This window comes from Macaca fascicularis, chromosome 12 (genome assembly GCF_037993035.2).
Source record: "Macaca fascicularis isolate 582-1 chromosome 12, T2T-MFA8v1.1".
NCBI classification, from domain to species: Eukaryota; Metazoa; Chordata; class Mammalia; order Primates; family Cercopithecidae; genus Macaca; species Macaca fascicularis.
Window position 1 is genome coordinate 132387170 of NC_088386.1, and position 19896 is coordinate 132407065.

At 46.2% G+C, this 19896-nt stretch overlaps 1 protein-coding gene across 8 annotated transcripts in view; it reads right to left on the reverse strand.

Annotated features, from left to right (window-relative positions):
• Window positions 1–17654, reverse strand: part of DRC11 (dynein regulatory complex subunit 11) — a 165968-nt gene extending 148314 nt beyond the window's left edge. For all 8 annotated transcript variants that reach the window (XM_045367968.3, XM_045367966.3, XM_045367967.3 and 5 more), the window contains exons 1-3: window positions 17433–17654; window positions 7351–7675; window positions 3881–4000 (exon numbers count right to left, since the gene is read on the reverse strand). In XM_045367968.3, coding sequence (XP_045223903.2) covers window positions 3881–4000; window positions 7351–7675; window positions 17433–17443 — 456 coding nt within the window. In that variant the 5' untranslated portion in view covers window positions 17444–17654. The remainder of the gene's footprint in view (window positions 1–3880; window positions 4001–7350; window positions 7676–17432) is intronic.
• Between the last annotated feature and the right edge of the window lie 2242 nt (window positions 17655–19896).

A 19896-nucleotide genomic window follows, 5' to 3' on the forward strand; every position in this document is an offset into this window, starting at 1 on the left:
GGGCTCTGGGTGCATGCCGGGGCTTCTGTGAGCTCTGGGTGCAGCTGAGGCCTGTGTGAACTCTGAGCAGGCTCATCAGGAGGCCCCAGTGCTGTTCCAGAGGCCCCACAGCAAGGGAAGAGGGGCTCACGTGGCCTGGCTCGGGGGATGTCCATGCATGGATGGAAGCAGAAGGGACAGATCACTGGAGTGAGAAAAGCAGCAAAGAGGCCAGGCACAGTGGCTCACACCTGTAATCCCAGCACTTTGGGATGCCGAGGTGGGAGGATTACTTGAGTCCAGGAATTTAAGACCAGGCTAGGCAAAGGGGTGAGACCCCATCTCCACAAAAGAATTTTTTTTAATTAGTGGAGTGTGGTGGGACACTCCTGCAGTCCCAGCTACTTGGGAAGCTGGGGCGAGAGGATCACCTGAGCCCAGAAACTGGAGGCTGCAATGAGCTATGATCATGCCACTGCACTGTGTCTTGGGCAATAGAGTAAGATTCTGTCTCTAAAAAGAATTTAAAAATACATTTAAAAAGAAAAGCACCAAAGCATAGGTGAAGCCTGTTTCCAGGCCTCAGAGGGCAGCAATGGTTGCCACAGCAGGACAAGGTGAAGGTGCTGAGGCCTCATGAGTGGGGTGCTGTCACCAGGGCCACTGCTGCCAGGATGATCCCTCCTCTGTGTAACAAGGCCAGGGTCGGGGGCACAGGAAGGAGTGAGAAGGAGAGGAAAGGTACACATATATTGAGAACCTGTAGATGTCAGACGCTTTTTGTATGCATGCTCATCATATTCACAAGAGCAAACTCCAAGGCCGGTATTACTATGACCACTTAAGACTGAAGAAAACTGAAGATCAAAGAAGTAAGGCAACTTATGTAAGGTCCCGTGGGTAAGAGAAGGAGCCAATTTGAACAGACTGACCCTCTTTCCACTAAGCCACCCACTACCCTTCAACATGGCATGAGGAATATGGTTGCTTATGAGGAAGCTCTTTCACATAACAATCCCTCTGAGTTTTGTTTTCAGTAAGATCTCACTGCTTCAAATTTGCAGTGAGCAGACATTTTCAATAATGCACTTGTCAAGTCAGAGTAGAATGAGTATCATTCTGGCATTAAATGAGATGATGAACTTAACATATGGTACCCAGCAAACATGAGTTAGTATTGTACTTCTTTCCTTGAGATTCCAGGCTGTCATTCTGAAAATAGTCGTGGCCATTATCAAATAATTCTAAGGGATTTTGAGTAGGGAACTCAACACGTCAAACATTTTTAAGCATTTAAGGAGGGCCACAGTAGATATTAATGTAGGAGATGGACAATAATTTTCACGCATCAAAATTCTTCTTGGGTTATATATTGTGTGTGTGTATATATATATAATATTCTTCTTGGGGTATATATTGTATATAAGCAGCTTAAAGAAAGTGGTCTTGTGAGACATCAAAGGCCATGGGGAAGTAGCAGCAGGGAAGTCCTTGTGGTTTTCTGAGCCCCTGGCACATGTGAAATGAGACTGGGGTGGAGATGAACTGCTTAACCCAATGGAGGTGATAGGAGCTGGCCAAAGCTGGATGCTGAAGGAACAAAGAAGCCTGACTGCTGTGACCGAGAACAAATGAAGAGGAACAGTGAGCAGAAAATGGCAAAGAGGAATTTTTAGGATTTCACTGTAGTGAGAGCATTGTAATCTCCTTTCTCCATTTTCCAACACAAAATCTTGAGTAATTCTGCAGTGCTCATCACTGCTTGGTGCAAAGGGATTCCTTTGGGGGGAACTAAATGCAGTGTGAGTGCTTCGCCCTGACTCATGCATGGACAGAAAGCACAGACACAGGAGCCCAGGGGTGAAAGGATGGCTAGTTGACCCCCAAGTAAGTTGGCTTTGGAATGGACTTCAAGGAATTCATAATGTAAAAGAAGGGCCAGTAGCTGGGAGCAGGGGGCACAGGAAGGAGAGGTCATCTTGAGTTCAATGGCTGCTACGGTTTAAATGTGTCCCACAAAGTTCGTGTGCTAGGAACTTAGTCCCCAGTGCAACGGTGTTGGGATGTGGGACTTTTAAGAGGTGATAAGGTCATGAGGCCTCTCTCCTCAAAATGAATTAATACTGTTATCCAGGGAACAGCTTCCTGCTAAAAGGATAAGCTCACCCCCTCGCTTCCTGCTCTCTTACTATGTGATGCCTTCCGCCATGTTATGACGCTGCAAGAAGACCCTTACCAGATGCAACTCCTCAGTACTGGACTTCCAAGCCTCCAGAACCATAAGCAAAACAAACTTGTGTTGTCTTTAAATTACCCAGTCTGTGGTATTCTGTTACACCAACACAAAATGGACGAAGCCAGTATGTCAGGAAAGGTTTCTTGAAGGATGGTGTATCAAGCTAGGCTCTGCAGAATGGGGACCATTTTGATGAGCAGGCACGTAAGGGAGAAGAACAAGTCCTCTATCCAGCATGGAACATGCCTATGGAAAATGAGAGACAGCACTGGGCTGGCAAATACAGGGCATGCATTTCACCTGTCTTCTGAGGCAGGCACATAGGGCACTTTTTTCTCTTGCCATCCTCAGCATACACTTGGAATCTTCCTTAACACCATCACCCAGGCTGGCAATACCCAATGAGGGCTATTTGTAGAAAGACTGCAGGTGCTGGTTTATCCTGGGATCCTGGCCTGCAGCTGCAGCCTCAGCATAGTTAGTCACAGTGCCTCTTTCACCCTGGAGTGTCCCAGCTTGAATGGACAAGTGCTGCCTTAACTGCTTAGGCCATGAAGGCCAGCCAGAGGGGCGAGGCAGTAAGTTAGTGAAATGTATAGGCAGACCTGCCAGAAGGTAGATAGGACAGTGCCCTGTGGAAAGGGTGGGAAGAAGACTCCCCACCAGTAGGCTGCATGGCGGATGATTACAAGAATCCAAGACGTGGTCATGAGAGTCAGGACTAAGACATCTGTGGAAACAGGAAAAAGATGCAGCTGCAAAAATCCTGGGGACAAAAGAGGTATCAGGGCACAGAACTAAACGGATTTTGCTCCTTGCTTCCCAGGAGGGATCTTTATGGATTATTCTTCCCCCAGTGACAGTCCATTCAAGATGATCTAAGTGTCACTCAATGTATTAGTCCGTTTTCGCACTGCTGATAAAGACTTACCTGAGACTGGGCAATTTACAAAAGAAAGAGGTTTAATGGACTCACAGTTCTATGTGGCTGGGAAGGCCTCACAATCATGGCAGAAGGTGAAAGGCACATGTCATACGGTGGCAGACAAGAGAGTTTGTGCAGGGAAACTCCCCTTTATAAAACCATCAGCTCTTGTGAGATTTACTCACTATCACGAGAATGGCACAGGAAAGACACACCTCCATGATTCAATTTCCTCCCACCAGGTTCCTCCCACAACACATGGGAATTGCAGGAGTTATAGTTCAAGATGAGATTTGGGTGGGGACACTGCCAAACCGTATCCACTCAGCCTGCAGTTATAAAAGGCCAATCAACATTTTTAGAAAGTGTAGTAACTTTCAAGTTCCTAGTAAGTTATGTTAGCACTTAATTATTTTACATGAATAACATTTAGCTTCTAGCTTCAGCTAGATGAATTTGAGATGAAACATTAGACTGAGTTGATAATCAACAGATACTGATACAAGTAGCAAAACATACATTTTGATCTCGATTTCTAAGCTCTTGAAAAATAATGATTATATATCACCAAAAGCATGTCCAAAAGTTATGCAACTTCTTATGCACTGTATAACAAGGAGGGAGGGATTATTCTTTCCTTAAACTGAAAATAACCTAAGCGTTGCTCACACAATTAGGAGCAGCAGAAAAAGGAAGTTACACAGATTATGGATTAATGTTTGTTAAAATGATATACAAACCATTTCAGATGTATCTATTCCGCTGTCGGCTAATATCTGAGCAAGAATTTTCTCTCTTCCTTTTATTACTTCCAACTTCTCCTTCAAAAAATACTTGGGTATGGGAATATCTAATTGTTGCTAGAGAAGAGAAAGAACAAAAAAAGAGCATTTCTGTCACAATTCCAGGACTCGAACTTTATTTAAAATATACAGTAAGGATGTGCACATCAAAGACGCTTGCTTTACTTCCCATTTTCATTTAAGGAAAAAAATGAGGCCAGCAGAGTGAAGAGAATTAACTCACTAAAGAGACACAAAGTCAAAAAGAAAATCATAACCATGCCCCTTGCTTTAATCATTACAGAAAAGCATCAGGAGTTCATGTCAATTAGGCCTCAATTAACTAATGATTACTTAATGGATTTCTTTAAAGAAATACAATATTACCTCGTTTTACCTAAAATAATGGTTCAAATTGGAGTAGTAGAGTATTAAGCTGTAGAGATCTCTGAACTAAACCTAATAATTTATCATTAGCACCATCGACTATTTGTATGTAAATGGTCACATTTTTCTCTAATAATTTGGTTTTATTTTTACCAAAATTACCCCATTGCAAAAATTATTTACAAAAGTAGTTTGCTTTATTATGAAACTGGTTTTTATATAAAAAACTTCTATCCTTCATTTGTGCATGTTACCAAATATTTCAAACTAGCGGGGGGTCAGATGAAAATTTACCAGTCCAAATTGAGTGAAAAGGAGTACAGAAGTACTCTTTAAGGATAAGGGTATGCCCTTGGCCAATCCCACTGAGAAACACTATCCTAGAATTTCTGTCAGACCTGCTTGGCTGTTTTGACAGGGAAGCAAAGGTCTTTGTCTTCAGAACTGGCTACCTTATTTTTTTTCCAATTCCAGGTGTGACTTCCCATAACCTCCCTCCAGCCCAGAGAATTTTGGATAGGCCTTCCCCTAAATAAATGTTTAAGCCTAAGAGGGTATCATTTTTAGGACTTGGTGGGACAGTATCCCCATGGCTTCTGGGAGGTGACAATGACTTTTGAACACGAAACCTTTCTGAGGCTCATGGAGGGCTGGGGGTGACTGGAGAGTGAACTAGCAGAGTCCAGTGGGTGGGTGTGGCCTGAGGAGAGAGGGCAGTCGGAGAAGAATGATGACATTTTGATTTAATGTGATTTTTATTTATTAATAAGCACATTCAAGTGTGGTACTTTTATAACTTTGAAGACAAAACCTCATTGTCTTATAGCTCCATCTGGTCCATTTGGTACCACAAAATTATAGTTAGCTGGCCAGGCATGGTGGCTCATGCCTGTAATCCCAGCACTTGGGGAGGCTGAAGCAGGTGGATCACCTGAGGTCAGGAGTTCGAGACCAGCCTGGTCAACACGGTGAAACCCTGTCTCTACTAAAAATACAAAAATTAGCTGGGTGTGGTGGCACGCACCTGTAATCCCAGCTACTTGGGAGGCTGAGGCAGGAGAATTGCTTGAACCCAGGAGGTGGAGGTTGCAGTGAGCTGAGCTTGCACCATTGCACTCCAGCCTGGGCAACAACAGCAAAACTCCATCTAAAAAAATATTATACTTAGGATTTTGAGGATGAGAACACAGAGTCACTGAGAATGGAAGAGAAGCAAAGAAAGATATTAGTTGCTCCATCTTCGTCCATGATGCGTTTCATGTCCATCCCTGAAACCTTGAGGCTTCTCATTCCCTATGGAGTGGAATCTAGGAAACTTCCAGTGGTAGAGAAAGGCTCTTTCCCACATATATTTCTCTCTATGAGGTGGGCCCATTAGGAAAGTTTCCCCACGTGGCAGGTTACAAACAGTCTTCGGACTAAGGGGCAGTTTAAGGAAGGATTTGGGGAACTCATGGAACCAAGGGCAGGAACCCAGCTGGGTGTTTGTCAGTCCTGGGGATGTGGCCAAGAATGAAGGTGCCTTCAGCCTATCCCAACTATGTGGGATTCAGTGACAGCACATGGTTCAGTCACTATTTCCAGGACTGCGAGGAAACACTGTTGACCGCCCCCTGCACGAAGGCCTCCTGGATGCCATCTGCTCGTTTGTCACTCCTCTTGGTGCTTGGTGGCCCCGTCCCCACAGCAACAGTGGCATGGCCTTTAGGAAGATGATGTCCCTGGAGCAGAGGGGCTGGCTGATGCGGCAGGAAAGGCAAGGCCGTGGAGGGGCTGCCACACACAGCCCTAAATGCACTATTCCTCAACAACAGGGGCGTGACTTCCTGTTCTTGAAATTCAACTAATAAATGTAATATTACTTCATTAGTTAAATTTAGGAATATGTATTACTTCATTAGTTAAATTTAGGAATATGTATTACTTCATTAATTAAATTTAGGAACATGATTTAATAACCATTTGTTTCACAGTTATCCTAAATTGTTCATATTGTCACTTTAGTGAGTAAAGTGCACCAGATCAAATCTGGTGATCAGTCCATGCTCTTACAGATGAATGCAATAAGCATAAAACTTTTGGAATAATCGTCAACATCTTCATTCATTTCAGTTATTCTCATTATTCCATTCTGATAAAATAATAATGTGAGGAAAGCCTATCTCAGAAAGAAAGATACCTTTATAAAAGCCCAAATATTTTCAAGGAGAAGAAACATGAAACACTCATGTAGAAAATTAAAGACTTTCTCCTTTTGATTTTACTTCAAGGAAATGTTCCTTTCAAAATGAAGGTGCGCTCCCAGGACCATGACACTGATGGGAGGTGGCCAGTGGCCCCGGCAGCCCAGCCAGCCTGAGTCAGAAGAGAGGCCCGGTGCCCGGCAGGAATGTCAGAAGGCAGCAGGGGCCGAATGCTTGCAGGAGGGGGGTGTGGTTGCCAGGTGCCAGCAGGGAGGGCTCCAGAGAGAGAGGGAAGGAGGGGAAGAGAGGCAGAGGGAAGGAAGGGAAGAGAGGCAGAGGGAAGGAGGGAGAGCAAGCACATGAGCTCTCCTTTGACGTCTGAGGCCCACTGCCATGTAAGCCATACATACCCCCGGGTCACCACTGTCCCAAAGTAAGGAGGAGATGCATCCACCTGGCAGTAGGGAACCTGTGACCAACAGGCTACAGAGAGATTCCCATGGAAACAGAGGAGCGGGTGGTGCTACTGGATGCTGGGAGGGTCCGTGCTTCAAGGGTGCTGATGAAAGGGCTGGCCCACTGCATTCCAACAGCCTTGTGCAGACACCATGGTGTCAGGTAAGACCACGGCCACTGCAGTGCCTAACACAGCCAAGAAGTGTGCAGATGCATCTGCACCAGAAACAAAGAGAACCCAATCCTTGTCCACGACAGCATGGTGTAATTGAAGGGAAATGTTTAGATTTCCCACACACCAACTAGTAAACATGGACAGGAAGTCTGTAGGGTACTGGGTACAGGGCTACATATCCTATTTATAACAAAAAGCAACTAATAAGAAAACAACAGAGTGCTTACGGGAGCCAGCTTTAGATCCTGCAGGATATCATCGAAATAATGGAACTCCGTGAGTTCCAGCTCCACCATCTCGTTCTTCAGCTCCAGGATGCGGCCCATCACCCCGTCCAGGACTTTCCTGATCAGTATTCGTTTCTGGGGATGGACGATCTGGTCGTAGACATTCTCCAGGTTTCTAAAGATCTGCACATACTTTATGTAGAAGGTGGCCAACGTTTGAAAGATGAAAACCTGATTTCTTTGTGGTTCAACCATCTTCTGAGGTTCTTTATCGAGTAAAGCACCGAGGGCTTCTTGGGTCTGATGCCACATCTTATTATACATTCTGGGGGAAGATAAGGAATTTAGATGACACAGTAAATAAAAATCACTTGGTAAAACATAAACATCGGGCTTTTGGTATTGCAAAATATAACACAGCATCAAGTGTGAGCTAAGAATATCGTTATGTAGTAGAAAGGCTTGTTAGACAATTTATATCCTGTTCTGATGTCCTTGTGATTTCTGAATATGTACCAACACTATGATCATCAAATAAATAGTTTTAAAAGCATTTTGTCTAAATGATATGAAGTTTTTCCTCACTTCGCCCATAACACCACTATTATTATACACATTTAAAAGAGGACAGAGTTGATATCCAGAATAGTTAACTGATTTGTCCACGTACACAGCTGGTGAAGTATCCATTGGAACAACCACTTTGGAAAGTAATGCAGCATTTTCTTACGAAGTTGAATGTGTGCATATCCTATGAATGAATAACTATACCCTAGAGAAACTTGTAAATATGCATCAAGAATGATCACTTGCATTTTTTAAATAATAGTAAAAACCTGGAGATAACACAAATGTCCACCAATAAGACAGTGGATAAATACATTGTAGTAAATTCACCAATGGACTATCACACAGCAGTGAAAAATGAATGAAGTACAGCAAAAGGCAACCACTAAGAATCTTAGAACCATAATGTACAGTGTAAGAAATGAGGTGTAGGCCGGGCGTGGTGGCTCACGCCTGTAATCCCAGCACTTTGGGAGGTCGAGGCGGGTGGATCATGAGGTCAGGAGATTGAGACCATACTGGCCACCCTGTCTCTACTAAAATACAAAAAAATATTAGCCAGGCGTAGTGGCGCCCGCCTGTAGTCCCAGTTACTTGGGAGGCTGAGGCAGGGGAATCACTTGAACCTGGGAGGTGGAGTTTGCAGTGAGCCGAAATCGTACTGCTGCACTCCAGCCTGGTGAAAGAGCGAGACTCTGTCTTAAGAAAAAAAAAAGAGAGAGAGAGAGAAGCGAGGTGAGGTGCAGACTGTGGCCTGGGAGGCTGAGCTCTATGGAATGCACCAGCTGGGCTCTCTGCCCTCATTCCAGTGAGTTGAGTTAGTGGATTGAACAGAGAGGAAGCCAGAGAGCAGACGAGTATGACCCTCTTGTCCACACCCTGGCGAGGCAACAAAGGCTGGGTGTGCCCTTCCACCAAAGCCTTGGGGTGGTGGTGGCTCTGTTGTGGCTGGCTGGCCCCAGAATACTGCCCCATCCCTTACCAGTTTCCCTAGACTATGTCCACCTCTTTGTTACTGGTCTCTTTATTAGGCCCTCATGAGTGTCCCCACTTTTCCTGCCAGGGCCAATACATTCACGGTAGAGATTCCCACCTTCCCTTACCAAATTTCAGGTGATTTTTTGATTCTGCTTTTATGTTCAAGAACCAGGACTGAAAAGTGAACTGGAAAGTCAGTGTGTCTGGGAAGGAGCTTCACTGTAGAAAGTGGGTGTGGAGAGCCCTGATGACTGATGAAGGAGAAACCCAAAAATGTCAGTATCTTTCTGTAAGGTCTTTCCCTATGCTAACGGGGATGGGTGGGGGGGGCAGCCCTAATCCCCTGAAGGAGAAGCAAGTCGATCAAGGGGGCTCACCTCTTCTTTACTGTCAGCCAAGCCACTCATTCCCACGCTTACCTGTGCCTGGCGTCCTGAGTCCAGGTTGGCTGCATGTGCCAACTTCTGCCTGGTTGGCTAGTGGCTTGGCCACCTGCTCTCTGGGGTGTACAAGTGACTGGCAGCCTAAATGTGGCCTATACAGATCTGCAAGCAGTCCTCCAATTTCAGCCCCATCCCAGAAGAACCATGCCCCCCATCTGTCTTCCCAGGGAAACAGCTGGCTTTTGATCACCCCAGCCCCATCTGCTGGCTTTCAGGTCCCACATTCTTTGCCCTTCCTCCATTCCCTTTCATCCATGCCTGCTCTCCCTTTCCCACATTTTCTTTTTTTCTTTTGAGACAGAGTCTCAATCTGTCACCCAGACCTGAGTGCAGTGGTACAATCTTGGCTCACTGCAACCTCTGCCTCCCGGGTTCAAGCAATTCTCCTGCCTCAGTCTCCTGAGTAGCTGGGACTACAGGCGTGTGCCACCACATCAGGCTAATTTTTGTATTTTTAGTAGAGATGGGGTTTTGCCACACTGGCCAGGCTGGTCTTGAACTCCTGACCTCAAGTGACCCACCTGCCCTGGCCTCCCAAAGTGTTGGGATTACAGACGTGAGCCACTGTGCCTGGCCTCCTGCACTTTCTTGGTATCTCTTGTCAAATGTTTTCTTTGTCCTTGTGAGTTCATAGCTTTAAAATCCTTTATTGCCATTTTGGAGGCAATTCAGGAGGAAGAGGAGATAAGTACCCATGGTTAGCCACCCTGTTTGACTGGGAATCTCTCTTCTACATTCCTAAGGTCATTATTAAGTATCCCCTCCAGGTACCCTCTGCCCCAGGCTCACCATCTGCCATTTCTCAAACATGCTCCATTCTTCCCTAAACACTAAGCATCATTTACTGAAGCACTGATTATATGTGCTTTTCCCACCTTTCTGGCCAAAAAGTAAAAGCATATCTTGATGTCTGCAAGATTTTGGGGTTCAGATGATGATGATGATGATGATGATAATGATGATGATGATAATGATGATGACAATGGCGATGGTAATAGCTTACATTTATATACTGTGAGTCACTGTCTTAAGTGGTTTCCATGTAATAACTCATGTAATCCTCACAACAACCCTATGAGGTAGGCATAATTATTAGCCCAGTTTACATATGAGAAAACTGAGGCAAAGAGAAGTTACTGCCCAAAGTCACACAGTTTGAATGCAGGATATACATGTAGGCAGTCTGGCTCCAGAGTTCACTCTCTAAACCACTTCATCGCTTCCCATTTGTCAGGGAGAAAGTAGATGAGGAAGGAGGGGTCCTGTGACACAGAGGTAGTTACATCACAAGCAAACAGACTGAGCACAAAAACCAAAACTCTTCCCCCCAACACCCCACTGAGTCAGGACACTGAATTCTGCCTTTAGAATCCCATCCCCAGCATGTTCGAATGCCAGATTTCTCAAAACTCAGCAATATTTAAAATACTGCTAGTGAAAGGGCACTCTTCCAGACCAGCTTATTATAAGAAAGAAGGTTATTATCAGAAAATTAGAATTCCACTTGGCACAGTGTATTAGTCCATTCTCTCACTGCTATACAGAAATACCTGAGACTGGGTAATTTATTTATTTAGAGATGGAGTTTCGCTCTTGTTGCCCAGGCTGGAGTGCAATGGCGTGATCTCAGCTCATTGCAACCTTCGCCTCCCAGGCTCAAGTGATTCTCCTGCCTCAGCCTCCCGAGTAGCTGGGCAGGCATGCACCACCACGCCCAGCTAATTTTGTATTTTTAGTAGAGACAGGGTTTCTCCATGTTGGTCAGGCTGGTCTTGAACTCCCGACCTCAGGTGATCTGCCCACCTCGGCCTCCCAAAGTGCTGGGATTACAGGCGTGAGCCACCATGCCCAGTGAGACTGGGTAATTTATAAAAAAAAGAGGTTTAATTGGCTCACAGTTCCATAGGCTGTCCAGGAAGCATGGCAGCATCTGTGTCTGGGGTGGACTCGGGGAGCTTTTACTCACGGTGGAGGCAAAGTGGGAGCAGGCATCTCACACGGCAGGAGCAGGAGCAAGAGGAAGGCGGGGAGGTGCCACACACTTTTAAACAAGCAGTTATCCTGATAACTCACTATCACGAGAATGGCACAAAAGGGGAAATCCACTCCCATGATCCAATCACCTCCCCCCAGACCCCGCCTCCAGCATTGGGGATGACAATTTGACAGGAGAGTTGGGTGGGGACACAAATCCAAACCATATCACACAGAACACACATTGACTCCTGGCAGAATTAGTGACTCATAAACAAGTACATTGACCAGGAACAACAACAACAAAAGCAAAACCTCATGCCAGTTCAAAGCTCCTGAGACCCTCTGACATTCTGCTTGCCTCACCTCAAACAGACAAGCAGGAGGGGCTGGAAGAAGCAAAGATGACAGATGATCAAGGAAATGGTTTGGCTGTGGACAATGATCAAGACCCACAGCTCAGCACGGTGTGAGTTTTCCAAGTCCAGACTTCCAGGACCCGAGAAGGGACAGTAAACCCAAGGCACTCACTGGCCTGAGTGAAGACACGGGCTGAACATACTAACGGGTGTGACAACTGTTGGCATAAAACATAGAGCAATGCTCAAGTTGCTTTGTGGACTTAATAGGGTTTGGGGCCCAAACCTGCCAGGACAACATTCAAGAGGAAAATTACAGGCTAATTTTGTTTAGAACTCAGATCTGAAATTCCACTTAAAAAACAGAGCACAGCTCCAGATCAAAAGAATTGTTGCTCTAACCCAGGAGGGGTGATTGCGGGAGTGCTTTTCAGTTCAGCACAGAGGAAAGCATAACTCCAGACAGCAGTGGACCAGTAAAAACCCCAGCTTGTTTCATAGATACCAAGAAGATGCTCAGTAAATTGTAACTTGCAACACAGGCCTGATTAAAAACGCCATCCCCACACACCAGGAAAAAAAGAATGACGACTTCTTCAAAGTGCCAAAAACCAGTGACCCAATGGACCTTCAGTGGAGAAACGCTAGAAATATGCCCTCAAAATTAGCAGTAAAAAAGGACAAGGGAGATACGTAAGTAATATAAACCATTTTTTAAAACACCATTGCTTACAAATGGCATGATTGCAAAATCCAAGGAAATCAGTAACAAAAATACATCAACTAGTATGGCAAAGGACGGGCGTGGTGGCTCACGGCTGTAATGCCAGCACTGGGTGGCTGAAGTGGGTGGATCACTTGAGGTCAGGAGTTCTAGACCAGCCTGGCCAACATGATAAAAACCCATCTCTACTAAAAATACAAAAAGTAGCCGGGCATGGTGGCAGTCGCCTATAATCCCAGCTACTTGGGAGGCTGAGACAGGAGAATTGCTTGAACCGGGAGGCAGAGGTTGCAGTGAGCCAAGATCTCACCACTGCACTCAAGCCAAAAAAAAAAAAAAATTACAGCAAAATTGCAATACTTTAATGCAGAGAAAAAAATGAAAGAAGAAACCCATTCACAGCACCAATAAAGAACATTAAATATTTAAGAATTCACATGGTGGGAGCCACATGAAATCTAGCTAAAGGAAATTCTAAAATGCTGTGTACAGATCAGCACAAGCAGAAGGCACTATCTGCTCCTGTCCAAAGAGGCAAACCCTGTCTCTACCAAAAACACAAAAATTAGCCGGGTATGGTGGCGTGCACTTGTAATCCCAGCTACTCGGGACGCTGAGACAGGAGCGGGTATGGTGGCGTGCACCTGTAATCCCAGCTACTCGGGACGCTGAGACAGGAGACTCACTTGAACCCGGGAGGCGGAGGTGCAGTGAGCCAAGACTGCACCACTGCACTCCAGCCTGGGCAAGAGTGCGAGACTCCATCTCAAAATAAGAAAAGAAAGGCTATAAAGACAGAAGACTCCTGAGACATACATACAGATTTAATATGGCCAAGAATTCAGTAACAATAGACTAAGGACTATAAATAAGTCTAGTAATAATTTTTAAATATGGGAGCAGAACAGGCAGTAAAAGTTAAAAGGCATCTTATACTTCCAACATTGGCCACACCAACAAGCATTAAGTTTGTACAATACCCTAAAGAGGCTGCCTCCGTGAAGTTCAGGTGGGGTGACCTGAACTCCACAAAGATGCAAAGTCAACAATAGCAAGAGATCTTGGGTTGAAGAGGCTCCTGCTTCCACCAGGGGAAACCACGGCCGACCTGATGGGGCAGAGCACAGTCAGACTTTCTGGATGTCTGGACCTGCTGTGGGCTCCCACCCAGGGGAGCCCAGTCGCTCAGGGTCAGAGCCCTCACTGGCTTCAGTCAGGTCAGAGAAGCAGGACTTTTCCAGGGCCTCACAGAGCTGACCCATAACTGGAATTTTTGACCAAAGACAGTCCTGGTAGCTTCAGCCTTCTGGGTCCTGCAATTTCTTTCTTCCCCATCTGCAGTCTGTCTGGGGATCCCTGTCTGGAGAGACCAGGCAAAGATTCCTGGCTGACAGGAAAATGTTTGACAGCTTTGAAAGCACACGGATCCCTGCCTCATTACCTGTTTTCCTCAGTGCTGAGACATGGCGTCATCTCTTTCCACCAGACCCTCTTCCCTGGAAACTGCTTCTGGCTTCCTGCTCCCCAGCTGTCCCGATGCCTCTCCATGGGACCACACCCCCTCACGTGTCGGACCGCCAGGGACCTGGACACCATGCCTCGGCCACACCATCCTGGGGAGCCCCCACTTTGCGCTCAGTCCATCTGGCCTTGCACCCCACCTCCTCGCCCTGCAGCTTCAGCCTCCTTCTGCCTGAGCCCAGTCATGAAGGTCAAATGAGACAAGAGAGGCAGCAAGATGATTTTTCATAAGAGCATTGGTGAGATAATTCACACAGCATAGAATTCACTCTTTTCAAGTGTACAATTCAGTGGTTTTTAGCATAGAGTTGTGCAACCACTACCATTATCTAACTCCAGAACATTTTCATCACTGGGAAAGAAACTCACACCCGTGAAGCAGTCACTCCCCATTCCCCATTCCTCCCCGCCTTTGGCAACCACTAACCTAATTTCCAGCTCTATTTGCCTATTCTGTACATTTCACAGAAGTGGAATCACACAAGAGGGGGCTTCAGTGCTGAGCTCCTTTCCCTCGGTGCGGTGTCCTCAAAGTTCATCCACACTGTCACCTACTTCGTACTTCATTTCTTCTCATTGCCAAGTTTCCTTTGTACGGATACACTATATTCTGTTTATCCATTTGTCAACCCATGGACACCTGAGTCGTCTCCACCTTTTTTGCTGCTCTGAATAACGCTGCTAGAAGCATTCCTGCATGAGTTTCTGCGTGGACATATGTCTTTATTTTCCCCGGATATGGCAAGGTGGTTTTCAAAGGTAAAAGCGCTCTACATTTAAAATAGAAACCAGTGTCCTGAGCAGCTCATCCCTGGAGGTCACTCAACCTCTTTGTGCTTACGCCTCCTCCACTGGCAAACCTGGATGATGAGACCAACTCTGGACACCTCCAGGGACTACTGTGGGATGGTGATATGGTGTGGCCGTGTCCCCACCCAAATCTCATCTTAAATTGTAGTTCCCATAATCCCCACGTGTTGTAAGAGGGACCCAGTGGGAGGTAATTGAATTACGGGGACAGCTACCTCCATGCTGTTCTCATGATAGTGAGTTCTCACAAGATCTGATGGTTTTATCAGGTGCTTTTCCCCCCGCTTTGCTCTGCACTTCTCTTTGCTGCTGCCATGTGAAGGGCGTGTTTGACTTCACCTTCCATCATGACTGTAAGTTTCCTAAGGACTTCGCAGTCCTGCAGAACTGCTAGTCAATTAAACCTCTTTCCTCTGTTCCAGTGTGAGAACAGACTAATACAGGTGGAATAACAGGTGTGAAAGTGTTCCGGGAATTTTAAATGCACCTTGCAAACAGAAGGTAGCATTTTATCCATAAGACTACTTAACAGTTTTTAAAAGTATATGATTGGTTTCAGAGTTGAGCATATGACTTAGAGATATGACAGACTTTGGAGTCAGGAGGATTATGGATGGAGAAGACTGAATGTAACAGTTAAAAAGACCAGACTGTTAATTCTACAGCTTGGCAGTTTTCCTATAACGGAGTGGGTTGGGGAGGGAAACACTTGCATATTCAGACATACTATGCACGTCCACGGGAAATCAAAATATTGCAAAATGGGAATTCTTCCGCGTAATTTTGCACATGATAAAACCTTCTGAATCTTCCAATCTTAACTAGTTTGCTATCTTCTTCCCTGAATACTCCCCCTGTCTTCTTGCTCTATGGAAGGCCTGGCTCTGCTCGGAAGCCCTCTCAGTAGAGGCTCCTGTTCCCCCCCAGAGCCCTCTGTCTCTGGCTGTGGGGTTGGGTCAAGGGAACCCCTTCTTTTCACTGCACCTCCAGATATCTGCATTCCCTCCTCCCAACACTCCCTGGCTTTGAATCCCACTTCATCTGATGCTGTCACCACTGCCCCTCAGTCACCATCATCTTCCATCTACCATGATCATTCCAGGCCACCTCCAGGGCACCTACCTACTGAATAGCATCTTGACGCTGCCTTCCCACCTGTTCCATTGCTAAGTGCTGAGTTCCCCTACCTAAGGCCAGTACCCCCTGGATCCCATGTCCTCTCACTACCAACGATGTCACCCACTTCTCCCTCCTCTTCATATATCATTCTGGGCCATTCCCTTCCACACACAAACATTCTATCGTTTTCTGTCTTGGAGCCATGTGCTCTGCCTCTAGCTGCCAACACATTTCCTTTCCTTTGCAGCAAAACTCCTTTAAAGAGTTAGCTATGTTCACCGTCTACAGTTTCTCTCCCTCCTATATTCACTTGAGTAAGTCTTTCTATCCCATCACACCACTGAATCAGCTCCTGTCAAGGTCACTGCTGAACTCCACACTGCCAAATCAACAGTCAGTTCTCAGTTCTACCCCAACTTGTCTCAGGAGCACTTGACGGAGGAGAAAGAAGTTACTTCTCCTGGAAACACTATTACTTCTTTCATTTGCTTCTTCCTCACGGATCATGTCTTTGATCCCTTTGCTGGGTCTCCTCTTCTCCCTGCCTTACTGTGGATGATCCCAGGCTGGGATAATAATAAACCTCTTCTTTATTAATATTCATTCTATGTCTCACAAAGACCATCACAGGCTGACAGCGAGCAAGTTTATATTTCAGACGTGGGTCTTGCTCCTGAACCCAAGATCTGAATATTTTAACTGGCTATTTCATCTCCATGTCATGTCCAATGGGCACTTCCAACTCAATAGGTCTTAAACAGAACTCTTGATCTTCCCCACTCCCAAACCCTAGCAAGCCTTTAACCTCTCCGCTCTTACTTCCTTGCCTAGAAAAATAGGGAGTGTAATAGCAACAGTGCAGGCTGGAGCTACAGTGCCTGCCTTGGCACTGTTTACTTGCTGTGTGAGCTACTTCACCTCTTCATACCCAAGTTCCCTCATTTGTAAAATGGAAATAACAGTATCAACAGCCCATACATTACAGGGTTGCTGTGAAGCAGTTAGAACAGTGTCCACAGGGTCAGCCCTGTACTACCTGTTTGAAATTATTCTTATGAAGACCAAATGAGGTACCTTTGTGCAAGTGCTGTGTAAACGACACAGTGCTAGGCACACACTCCTTTCAGTATCACTGCCACTCGAGGTGGTGAAAAGCAAATGACAATAACGCTTTCCCAAGATCTTTCTAGACTTAAATTTCAGGACCTAGGTGTTTTCACAAAGCAACGTATTTACTACTGTGAAAGATTAACAAAAAAACCCCCAGACAAAATGGCTTATCAGCAATAGCCCCTAAGGGCTTGGCGGGTATAGGGAAGACGGGAGCTCATCCCCATGGGGTGGTGGGATGCGTGGGGGAGGGGGAGATCTACGCGTATGATCTTCCTTGCTCACAAGAAGCAGATACTCTATCCCGAGGCATATATGAATTTCCTAAAAGGAAAAAAAGTGGGAGAGAGGAGGGAAGTTGAGAGGCGAGGGGAGGAGAAAAGAAAAGAAAAAAGAAAATAAGAGAAGCAGAAAGCAAGCCACCTTCTGGCTTGGGGAAGCCCACCCCATAGCTGTGGCTGGGAGCCCATCACTTACGTGTTCGACATTGCTGGCTACTTTCCCTCTTTTCCTCGCCCTCCGGGAAGCTCTTCCGTTGCTCTCTGAAGGACGGTGGCAGCAGGGGTCAGGGCACTACCAGGAGCTACAGAGGACTGGGAGAGGGTCTTCTGGGGGGAGAAACCAGGACTGCGATAATCTCTCGCTTCGGGCAGGAAAAGGTGAGGCCGGGTTTGCGTCGCAGGCACGGAGCGCGCAGGCGCAGAGAGGGTGCTTCGCTCCTTCCCGTCGGGACCCAGAGACTCGCGAACCTCACTTCGGCCACTCAGGTGGGCGCGACGCGGCCCTAGCAACGGGAACGCCGCGCCTGCGCATTGCCTTCCGCCTGTCCCCTGCGCCCTCCGCGCCTGCGCCACCGCCTCCTGTTGCTGCAGGAACCGCGAGGGAGGCCTGGGTGGGCGCAGCGGCGGTAGCCTGTCGGAGTTCCAACCCTCCGTCGCGGGGCCGGGCAGCCTGGCGAGCCTGCTCCGGGCCCCAGTCCCTGGCCCGTGGTCCTCCAGGCCGTCTTCCCGCTTTCCTGCTGGCCCCATTTTCATCCACCGTCAGCTCTGCGGCCTTGGGCAAGGCCCTTAATGATGGTGGTCTTCAGTTTTTCCATCTGTAAAGTGGATATAACAGTCGTTCGTTCAGAACTTTACTGGGCACCTATTCTGGGCCAAGTGCAGACTTAGATTCTGGGGACTCAAGACTTACGCAGACGCCCCCTTCGGAGACTTAATGAGTATGAACCAAGGCGCGGGTGCGTTGTCAATGTAAAATGCAGTGTGGATGTTATCAACAGTTATCCGTAAGTTGGTATTGAGTGTTGGCTTTCATTGCTCTTCTTTCTTCGCCTTTAGTAACGGTTGAGGTTTATTTGCACATTTTAGGCTCTGCAGTTCCTATTGGAACACCAGGTTTAATGCTGTCAAAGGCGTGGAGCGGACATCCAGGTAAAAAATGATAATCAGGATCAAAAACCTCTCCCCCACCATTATTAATGAAATGCACGAAAGCGTAGTAAAAGCCAGCCCTCTGCACCCCCTTAAAATAATGGAGCAAATTATTTCTCAGACGAGAAATTAAGTACAACCTGTACCGTAAACTTTAAAAGCTCTTTGAAATAGCTGCGTGCAGTGGAGAATGGTGTCCAGCCTCATCTCCACTCTCCCAAAGCCCTTCGGGGGAAGAGACCAAGTAGACACAACACCAAGAATCTCATTAATGCTTTTTGATACAAAGAAGACACAAACTGAAAAGAAGGGAGATGAAAGGGTGAGCAGAACGAGCAAACGCCTGGGGAAATCCTACCAGATAAAACCATCCTGAGTGGAGGTTAATCCCTGCCACCCCCAGGACCTGAGCAAGGACAGGAGAAATCGCCAGGGTTTGCCATTTTCTAGGTTCCTACATTGAATTGAGGCAAAGATTCAAAGTCAGAGGGCATTTTGTCACAGGAATAGGGCACACTCGTGACAAGAGTGGGAGGATGGTGGCAAAGGAGCTTATCAAAATCTCACAAGAGAGCAGAGCCCGGAAGTTGTGTGGATTCAGGGGAGCGGCCCTTATCCTCAGTGTGTACTCAGGCTCCAGAAAAGCAGAGAGAAGTGCAGTATCTCAGCTCTGGAACTCAGATACAGTAAAAAGACAGTCAAAGAGGATTCGCCCACATTATGTTTGAACAAATAGAACATTTTCAAAGAGCAACACGTGTTAAGTAGGAATAAGATAGAAAGAAGCAGCATATCCACTATCTAAAACCAAGACTTTCATAAAAGTAGAAGAAAGGATTATAACATAGGCCAGGCAAGTGAAAGAAAGAAAGTATGGAGAAAATGTAACCAAATAAATAAAAGCAGAAAAATCTTGGTTTTGTTTGTTTAGTTTAGTTTTTTTTTTTTTTTGAGACGGAGTCTCCTTCTGTTACCCAGGCTGGAGTGCAGTGTGTGATCTCAGCTCACGGCAACCTCTACCTCCCGGGTTCAATCTATTCTCCTGCCTCAGCCTCCCGAGTAGCTGGGATTACGGGTGCCCGTCGCCACGCCTAGCTAATTTTTGTATTTTTAGTACAGACGGTTTCCCCATGTTGGCCAGGCTGGTCTCGAACTCCTGACCTCAGGAGATCTGCCCGCCTCGGCCTCCCAAAGTTCTGGGATTACAGATGTGAGCCACCGCGCCCTGCCAAAGCAGGAAAATCTTTACACGTGTTCCATGTTATAGAATAAGCTAATAAGAACATTAAGGTAATACAATAAGAACTGGGAGAAAATATAAAACAACAGAAAGAAAAAGGAAAGAAGATTACACAGCTAAGGAAACCAAAAGAAAAACAGAAGTAGTCCAATACAGAAAATAGGTTAGAAAAACCAAGAAATAGACCAGGCACAATTCAGCTGAATTACTGACTTAGAGAGAAAACCTGACTCACTTAACAGTAAATGTAGAGAGGAAAGAGTGAGAGACA